This window comes from Protomyctophum bolini (assembly GCF_963924005.1).
Source record: "Protomyctophum bolini genome assembly, chromosome: 10".
Lineage (NCBI taxonomy): Eukaryota > Metazoa > Chordata > Actinopteri > Myctophiformes > Myctophidae > Protomyctophum > Protomyctophum bolini.
This window is the reverse complement of record NC_137871.1, coordinates 28,296,101-28,306,151: the sequence shown is the minus strand read 5'-3', so window position 1 is coordinate 28,306,151 and position 10,051 is coordinate 28,296,101. Positions and strand designations below refer to the sequence as shown.

At 42.7% G+C, this 10,051-nt stretch overlaps 1 protein-coding gene across 1 annotated transcript; it reads left to right on the top strand.

The window, feature by feature from the left end:
• Positions 1-4,782: 4,782 nt before the first annotated feature.
• Positions 4,783-9,938, top strand: gla (galactosidase, alpha). Its single transcript, XM_080773920.1, has 7 exons — positions 4,783-5,339; positions 6,472-6,646; positions 7,491-7,665; positions 8,094-8,185; positions 8,298-8,459; positions 8,876-9,073; positions 9,219-9,938. Exons 1-7 carry the CDS (start codon positions 5,116-5,118, stop codon positions 9,534-9,536), a joined length of 1,344 nt encoding a protein of 447 aa, XP_080630046.1. The 5' UTR covers positions 4,783-5,115; the 3' UTR covers positions 9,537-9,938.
• The last annotated feature ends 113 nt before the right edge of the window (positions 9,939-10,051 follow it).

Below are 10,051 nucleotides of genomic sequence, written 5' to 3'. Positions count from 1 at the left end.
ATAGATTCACATCAGTCTTCATTCAAGAGCCAGAAACAGTCACTGAACATGATATATTGCCACCCAGTCACTGTGGGCTTAATATGACAATATAACAGCCTGAAATCACAATCACATTAGTAAAACAATATGAAAATAGAGCACCAGCTTGAATCACATTACTACACAGCAGCAGCTCAGCAAAAACAATTCCTATGCTGAATGAACGTCATGAACCAATACAGTCACACAACACATACTGTAGTTTATCAGTCATCAATTTGGAATCAATGGCTGTTGTGTCAAAGCCCAAAACATCTGACAGCTTGAAAGTAAAAGGAAAAAAGGAAAACTCACACATAATTGAAGTGACAAAGAGCCAAATAAAATTGACCACCTTCAACAGCAGCATGTACACACTATAGATTCATCCAATCAGCATTCAATTCCAGAGCCACAAACAATCACTGAACACGTTTCATTGCCACCCAGTCATTGGGTCCCAAAATGACAGAAATCACATTATTAGTATGTAACAAAAACAATCAGACCCGTCTGAACTGAGTGGTGCTGTACTGTAGCCTACTGTAATGTACAAGCCCTCCTCCCTGGGCTCTGTGTGTGTGTGTGTGTGTGTGTGTGTGTGTGTGTGTGTGTGTGTGTGTGTGTGTGTGTGTGTGACTGTGTGTGTGACTGTGTGTGTGTGTGTGTGTGTGGTAATGGCTGCTAAAAACTCAGCTCCCCATCATGCACCTGTGCACAGTGTGAAGCTCAACAGCGCCACCCTCCCACTTTGTCCGCTGTTGGTAGCCTAAACAGACAGACACACATTGCTGTGCATTGGAGTGGCTGCACCACTCAAAACAAAACAAAAAAAGCATCGCACGGATGCACACAGACAGCATACAACTTGAACACAAGCAGCAGCAGGCAGCAGCAAAGAAAAACGTTCCTACCATGAGCCGTTGATTTCATCAGTTGTGCAAGTGACACGGTTGAACTCTGGAACTCACCTCTAGTTCATCCTAGGACCAGCCCTCCAGCAGCGTCTCCAGTTATTTCCATCCTCCATAAAGTTTGCCAGTACTGTCCTCCCCTGCTTAGAGCTCCTGGTGTCATCACCTTGGCTCTTTGACTCATGTGCAAATTGTGCATGGCTCCTATAGCCCAGAGTATAGGGAGAGAGAGAGAGAGAGAGAGAGAGAGGTAAAGGTTATCAATACTGCAATGTAGAAATACTCTACAAGTGGAAGTCCGGCATTCAGAATGAACTTGAGTAAAAGTACAAAAGTATTGGCATCAAAGTATACTTCGTACTCATTATGCAGAATGTTCCATTTCATAAGTTTTCAAAAGTCTAAAATGTATAAATATCTTTTGAACGTTGTGAGCTTATAGATCGGCTATTTGAAAATAGCGGTTAATGTATGTTTTGTATTACTAATAAAAATCAACAAAGTAACTAGTAACTAAAGTTTTAAAATAATTGTAGTGGAGTAAAAAGTACAATATTTGCCACTGAGATGTACTGGAGTACAAGCATTGAAAATGGGAAATACTCCAATATAATAAGTAAAGGACCTCAAAATTGTACTTTAGTACAGTAGTAAATGCACTTTACACCACTAGCTACATGCTACGTTAGGACAATGTGAGGTGATATTAACCTTAATCTTCTGGGGCTATCAGTCATTTGGGTTGGATTATCCACCCAGAGAAGTTTTGGTAGTATAACCTAAAATTCAGCGCACTTCTAAACTCAATACTCTCCAGGTAACAGCGAAGCATCTCAAGACAACATGATTAATTCATCAAACAAAACCTCATACAAAGAAAGATAAATAAAACATATGTTACTGCGCCAGTGGAATTATTTTCTTCTAACCTTATCCAGAGTACAAGCCCTTTTACAACTGGTCAGTATCTGGTTAAAAACAACATTACCGGGATTGTTTGAACTTGTTTGAACTTAGAACCTAGTGAAATTTTGGGTGTGGTTGCCCTATAGTAATTACCCTAATGTATTATTTATTTATTTGTCTATAAATGCACCATGTTTCTGATCGTCTGTCTGTACATACGTGTGTACGGTTGTAATCCACGTACGGTAATCAAATTCGACACACGCGTTGTGCACTATCCAGCCTATGGTCCAAGTAGAAACATGTAAAATTACCTGCAGACATTACTGAAGCCATAAGCAAGCAAACAAGTAAATTAAGGTCACCCTGGGCCTTAGTCAGCAAATCTGGGTTTTTGAAAACATTGAGTGTCATTGCCACTGGGCAGAAAGACTGTCCTCAGCTAACTATTCACTTCCATCTGAGTAAACACTCTGAAATAATATCTGTTAACATAATTGATGTATTAATTTTTAAAACCAAATGTGTTGCTTCCCATTACTTCCACTAAACAAAAGTAGCACCTCAGTTTATCTGTCATTGGAAGGTTGTCGAGGTATGAGCAAATATGTGAGAGAAGGCTTTGAAAATAGGAATAATAAGTTGCCACCCAACCTTATGTTATAACGCAAATTACACAAATATGAACTGCCACACAAAGCTATAGCAGACACAAAACAGACAGTCACAATATCCTTCAGCAACTATCTGACATGCAGTACAGTACTGAGCTGGTGGAAAAAGATCAACTGTAAACATACATCTTTGTCTGTTATTGATTTTGCGATAGACTTTGTTTACAAGATATGCAACACCACGCAGCAAGCAATACACAGTTCCATCTCATTATTAGATTGGCCTCATCGGCTCCTCAAAGGTAGGATTAGTCATGAACGACACACAGTAATAACAGCCAGAACCAAGGTCATTAATTGTGTACTTCCTGACTCTTTAAGCCGGACTACAAGCTGAACCATGTATTGATTATGCTATTAAAATGGATTTTCTCAAAATATACTGGACTCTCCATCGCAGAGGCCGTGTCTTTCTCTGCTGGGGTAACTGGCCCTGAGATCAGTACTAATAATATTTTAGATGTAATCACCATGAAACCATTATTATTATTTATTTATTTTTTGTGGCTTACGCCTTTTATTGGTTTTTTGAAGGGACAGACAGTAGGCTGACAGGAAACGGGGGAGAGATGGGGGAAGACATGCAGTAAAGGCTGTGTCGGGCTCGGGAGTCGAACCCGCGGCACACTGCGACTGGATTACCAGTCGGGTGCCCAGACAGTTACGCCACCACCTGGGCCTCATGAAACCATTATTGAGCCTATTTTCACATGGGCAATTTAGTGAAATTATAATTATATACATAACTTCTAGGGTAGAAATGTGACGAGCGGTTGATAATGATGAAAAAGCGGATGAAAAAAAAACTAAATGTATTGAAACGGTCGTTTAGATGTGACATCTGATGGCATGGCCACACCTATCTCCATTGATCAATACAACAATGTGACTCCTTGACATGAAGCCACAGCCCTAGCAGCGTTCTTTTTCATTTCCTACCTATCCAGTTCATAAAAAAAGTTGCCGGCATAAGTCAGCCATGACAATCTCTTCAATTATATGGCACACTGGTGAAGAAAAGAACATGATGGATTGGTGACAAAGCTCTGGGGTGGGTATAGAAGCAGCCAGATAGGGCTGCCCATCTGTCAGAAATCCCCATTAACCACCACAGCACAGACAGGAGAGAACCCCACTTTCATGTAATCCATCCAAACAAAACAGGAGTATCTATCACAGTGGTAAGCGAGATCCGATCCCCCTCTCTTTACAGCGAGAAAACTAGATCTGTATCTGAGACGGTGTATACTGTGTAGTGTAGGGCCATCCATCAGGAGGATGTGAGTCAAATTGAAATCTGACATTTAAGGCCTTGACGGCACCTTTGAACACTGGTACCAATATGAACTACAGGCAAGTGACAAATTGTTGATGGGTGCTGCTAGCCCCTCCAACGTTTGTGGCAGCCAAAACAGGACCCCACACCCAAGTCTATGGACTTTTGTTTGTTTTAAGCAATGATGTCATGTGGCAGCCACAGTTGGCGCCTCTCACTTCACACGAGTGTGATCATGGCAAATATGGCCGGGAGTTGACTTAATTCAGAAACAGTCTACCTACAAAAGGACAATCTGTGTTATAATTACGATAAATATATAGGTTGCCGACAGCCGAGAGTCAAGTTTAGACATGTGCTCATACAAACCGATGTCCAAACATTGTCCATTGAGTCGATAGTAAATTATATTGATCTGTCACTGGTCCGGTCTGTCAATTCAGCATACAGTCAAACGAATACAGACAACTGGCCATCCTGAACAGTCAAAAAACTGTTTGGGCCCAGGCTTCCAGGCGGTTAGCTCAACCATCTGGGCACCTATAGGCTGCTGAGCCAGCCTAACGGCGTGCCACCCGATCCCGATGGCACAATATTTCATCTGTGAGTCACTGAGGTGATGGGCGGAGGAGTTACATGCTGTGTCTTGGACGGTTTCCCCAGGTAGTAGGGATCATGTTAATAACTAGAATATATTTTTTTAAATAATAACTTAACTTCAACTGAAATTACAATGTGAAATATAAATTAATATTTACAGAGTCGTGACTATGGCAACACTACTGTGGTGATCCTGAATGTGTCAGCAATATGATCCCACTGTGTGAATTAATGGCAGGCTTACTGAAGTTACTAAATATTATGCACCTCTTCCCATGTGCAATTGTGCATGAACAGGCAACAGTCACGTATACATGGAGCGTCGCAGTCCCGCCCCCGACGTGGCCCGGAAGACCATTTCCAATTCATTTTTCCGTTGTTTCATGAAGTATTTATTTAAAGACCTGTAAGCCTCGGTCAAAGCCAACTCGAATCGTGACAACAAACATTTTTTTGGGCCGAACAAATAATTAGAAAGAAGGGGGGGAAAAGAGCAGGGTAAAATACCTTTGTTTGTTTTTATACACGTGTCACGTGATCATGGATGCGCTTCCTTGTTTACATAGTTTAATATAAATACGGTTTACATTTTAAAACGCGCTCGGCACGCACGAAATGTGGGCGCATCTCGATCTAATCGGACCAAAATCGAAGTCTATCATCCGAGGGGCGAAGACTTGAGGAAAATATATATACACATCGTCCCTTCTTCTCTGAACAGAACATGACTATATTGTCACATAGGCTACATGACACTGTCTGTGAGCGTCGGGCAGTTTGCTTTAAAATGTGTACAGTCGTATTTGTGTTGTTTGTCATTGTACTACTGAGTCCTGTGGCTGAAGCTTTGGACAACGGTCTGGCGTTGAACCCCACCATGGGATGGCTGCACTGGGAGAGATTCATGTGTAATACAGACTGTGACACGGATCCCAGTAATTGTATCAGGTAAGGTAAGAGCTAGGTAACACGTATGGGAGAGGGCACAAAATTATGGGGCTAGGTAACACGTTATGTTTACTCAAGAAAGGTAGAAAGAAAGGTTTGCACTTTACCAAAAGACAAAGGCTTGCACAATGTCACTGCAGTGCTGACAGAAGGAAGTTGATGTTCTTTAGTGGAAAAGGTGACAGTGGGGAAAAAAGTGACACAAGCAGTGGCAGTTTGGATCCTCAAACCATCAACACTGAATGGAGATTGCCCATGTTGGCTATAAGTAGGCGGTCAGCCTATTAGAGGTAACCATTACCAATGACAATGGAGCTGATCGATGGAACAGGGTGTCATGAGTCATCAATCAGCCACTGGTTGGTTGACACTGTCTCCCTTTGTGTGCAAAGAAAGATGCATAGGCTTATTAGGCTACATTGAAAAGTGCCTGTTCAAGGTTATATATATATATAGTATATAGTAATCATAAACCTTGCCATTCAAAAATAAATAAAAGTGTGATGTGTTACTTTCTATTTGTGGAGCATGCACTCCTCCCATTGTCGACTGTAAATGACCCCCCCCCCCCCCTCTCATCCAACTGTCCACCACCATGCCTGACACCTGTCTGCCCCCCCCCCCCACCCTCTCTGTCTCTCTCATCCAACTGCCCACCACCATGCCTGACACTGTCTGCCCCCCCCCTCTCTCTCTCTCTCTCTCTCATCCAACTGCCCACCACCATGCCTGACACTGTCTGCCCCCCCCCTCTCTCTCTCTCTCTCATCCAACTGCCCACCACCATGCCTGACACTGTCTGCCCCTCTCTCTCTCTCTCATCCAACTGCCCACCACCATGCCTGACCCCTGTCTGCCCCCCCCCCCTCTCTCTCTCTCTCATCCAACTGCCCACCACCATGCCTGACCCCTGTCTGCCCCTCTCTCTCTCTCTCTCTCATCCAACTGCCCACCACCATGCCTGACCCCTGTCTGCCCCCCCACCCCTCTCTCTCTCTCATCCAACTGCCCACCACCATGCCTGACCCCTGTCTGCCCCCCCCCCCCCCCTCTCTCTCTCTCTCTCTCTCTCATCCAACTGCCCACCACCATGCCTGACCCCTGTCTGCCCCCCCTCCCTGTGTGCTGGCAGTGAGCGTTTGTACATGCAGATGGCAGATGTGATGGTGAAGGAGGGCTGGAGGGATGCTGGGTACGAGTACGTGTGCATTGATGACTGCTGGCCCTCACAACAACGCAACGCACAGGGGCACCTGCAAGCCGACCCCAAGAGGTTCCCAGGGGGCATCAAGCAACTTGCGGACTATGTGAGTGTTCGTACATAACTACAATCCACATACACAAATGTACTGATATTCTAACCCCATAGATATCAGGAAAGATATCAGCGTTTGTTGGTTGTGTATTGAATGACTGACTGAATACTTTATTAAGACAGAAATGTAGCATGAGGTACTGTGCATTTGGGCTAAAAGGATAACACAAAAAGATATAGGGGACTTTTTTCCATTGTGGGCCTACCTATGACCTCTAACTCACTGAAAAACAGGGTTAGATCGTTTAGATGGTCACAATATGAATGTGTAATTTATGTCTTTTGCATAATTCAGTAAAAATGGGAAACATCTGACCTAGGTCTTAGATCTCAATCCCCTAGCTTAAGGAAGTTATTAGAATTTATTAGAATTTAGATAACTGGTTCTCAATCTCAATGTGGGGTCCAGGGCTCCTTGAGGGGGTTCCAGCTAAATTATGTACATTTAGAAGTTTCGGTTCCATTTGTACACTCTTAGTTAAATGAACACTGAGGATGTTTGTGTAGATTTGGGTCTGAGGGATTAAAAAAATAATAATCGTGAAATTGCAAAGGTTGATTTAGGCAAATATGAGTTCAGAAAGAAAAATGCTTCCATCTCTTTGACTTCACCAAAATCCGTTTGGGAATCCAACACACGCCCTTTTCATTGTTCATAGTCCAAGCACAAACGCGTTTTGAGCTGTGTAACATCACCATCTACTGGTAGTGATGCATTACTGCATGCATAAGCTCAGGTATTTTGTGACGTTTCAATTACAGATCTTTAGTTTGGTGTACTGAAGACTGCTTTTACAATGCATTAATGTTAAGTGAATGACTGTGCTGTATTTTAGGTTCATTCTAAAGGTCTGAAGCTGGGCATCTATGCAGATGTAGGGACACATACTTGTGCTGGATACCCTGGCAGTCTGGGCTACTATGCGACAGATGCTCAGACCTTCGCTGACTGGGGAGTAGACCTGGTCAAATTTGATGGATGCTTTATGAAGTGGACCCTACTGGAAGAAGGTGAGTATGAGTGCTGATTGAAAATCCAAATTCAGTCTATTATTTTACACTTTAGTTTTAACTGCAGCTAAGAGCTAACTAAGTCACAAATAGGAGTCAAAGTTGCGCTTTTTGAAGTTGAATTCCTATTGGCCCAAATAATCAGCATTCATTTCAACATTTAGTAATTTGAGGGCCAATCCAGTCCTAAGCCACTAAATAGTATTTGGAAACATTGGCAAAAGTGAAAGAACATGTTTGTGAAGAGCCATTGGCATTCATTGTGAATAGAAACACAGAAAATGTGAAAACGCTGTCTGTGTATTCTCAATGTATTCTATGACCCTATTTCTCATTCTCAGAACTTGACAATAGACACCCAGTGTCTTCAAACATATAATAGTCTTATTAAGCCTTATTTTAACACCTTTTGATTTCTTCTCATCAAGGCTATGTGAACATGTCAAAAGCACTGAACAAAACAGGACGAAATATCCTGTACTCTTGTGAGTGGCCCTTGTATGAGTGGCCCTTCCATCAGGTATGTTACTAGAAAACAGTTGTGTATTATGTATGCTTTCAATCTAGTTAATGGATAAATATTATAATATGCACCCAAGCTATTATATATATCAGATTCATTATGCCTACAGCCCAACTACACCGCTATCCGTGAGACTTGTAACTACTGGCGTAACTTTGCGGATGTGTACGACTCCTGGAGCAGCATCAAGTCTATCTTGGATTGGACTGCCTCTCACCAGAGCATAATAGCACCGTCAGCTGGGCCCGGGGGCTGGAACGACCCCGATATGGTACTGACCTGAAGCACACCTCTTCACTGTAAACTTCAGAAAAATCCCTCAGTACCACATTGAACTTCGAGTCCATCCTCCACTTTTATGACCTGTACAGAAATCTAATTGTAACGTTATAAAATGAGACAACTTGGAGAACATTAACATTATGGGAGGCAGGTTTAACAGATACTGGCTGGCAAATTCTCAGTGCCATACTACGTACTACACATCTTATTCTTCTAGAAATATCTGTGATTTGTCTTCAATGCTACAACAGCATACATTTAATTGAAGTTATGCTTAAACATGTTAGACAAACATTAATGTATTGCATAAGGATTTATTTTAATAGCAACAGAGTTGGTACATTTGGCATCCGTTGTCTTTAATCCCAAATTAACTTTGCAACATGGCTAAATTATGTCTTCCAGTTGGTGATTGGAAACTTTGGCTTGAGCCATGCCCAACAGGAATCTCAGATGGCATTGTGGGCCATCATGGCTGCCCCTCTGCTAATGTCCAATGACTTAAGGGACATCTGCCCACGCTCCAAAGAGCTGCTACAAAACAGACGCATCATAGCCATCAGCCAGGACCCACTGGGAAAGCAGGGATACCGTACTTTAAAGGTAGGTTAAAGCATGCACCACAATGTAAAACAGTAGATGCACACAGATCTAATCAGCATTTAATGTGTTTGGGATACCTGACGCAAAAGTCACTCATCTGCTAGAGGTAAGTGATAAAATATGTAATGCTTGACTTCATCTGCAGGTTAATACTTTTGAGGTATGGGAGAGGCCTTTGTCCAAGAGCAGACTGGCAGTAGCGGTGTTGAACAAGCAAGAGATTGGTGGCCCACGAGGATTGCCTGTGGGCACCGTGCCTGGTTGGAAGATCTGCGACCCCCAGTGCAATGTCACTCTGATCCTGCCTCAATACAAGGAGCTGGGGATTCAGGCTCTCCACAGCAAGCTGGTGATAACAGTCAACCCTTCAGGCACAGCACTGTTCACAGTCACCCCCAGCAGCAGCTTCGAGGCTCATCAGCATATGGACTGGCATGACACATACAAGCGCACTGTTCTGTAGGTGGTAATGCACTTCAGCTGCCCGTCTGATTCCAGCTCTGCTGTCTTAACCCATTTACACCCGAGGACAATTCTACAAATGTCTTCTGCATCCTGAATTCAGAAAAACCCTGTGTTTCTACAGTATTTCAGTCGTTTTCAAACATTTTCATGTCAAGGACCCCCAAAAACGATGTAGTTCCAGGGACCTCCCCAGAAGCAAAGGTTTGCGCTGAAATATATATTAAAAGATTTCTACCACACATTTTTCAAAAATCTCTGAGTGCTGCGCTACAAGCTTGTAGATCTGCTATTTTTCAATAGCTAAAGTATAACAAAATGCTTAAGACCAAAAGGGGTCACTTATTGTGTGGGTATGATTTTATACCATTTCTGATAAAGTTTGTATTTTATTGCTTGGATTTGAAAGGGAAACTGTACTGTTAATTTATGCACTGATCATGCAACAATTAATAAAGTTCTGTTTATTGTACCGTGTTGAACTGATACATCAGCAGTTGGGAGAACACACCTTAC

Bases quoted from the DNA above. Each gene is read 5' to 3' on its own strand.
- gla (XM_080773920.1), top strand. From the start codon at position 5,116: ATGACTATATTGTCACATAGGCTACATGACACTGTCTGTGAGCGTCGG. The intron at 5,340-6,471 runs GTAAGGTAAGAG...GTGTGCTGGCAG, and splicing joins GATCCCAGTAATTGTATCAG to TGAGCGTTTGTACATGCAGA. The intron at 8,460-8,875 runs GTACTGACCTGA...TATGTCTTCCAG, and splicing joins GCTGGAACGACCCCGATATG to TTGGTGATTGGAAACTTTGG.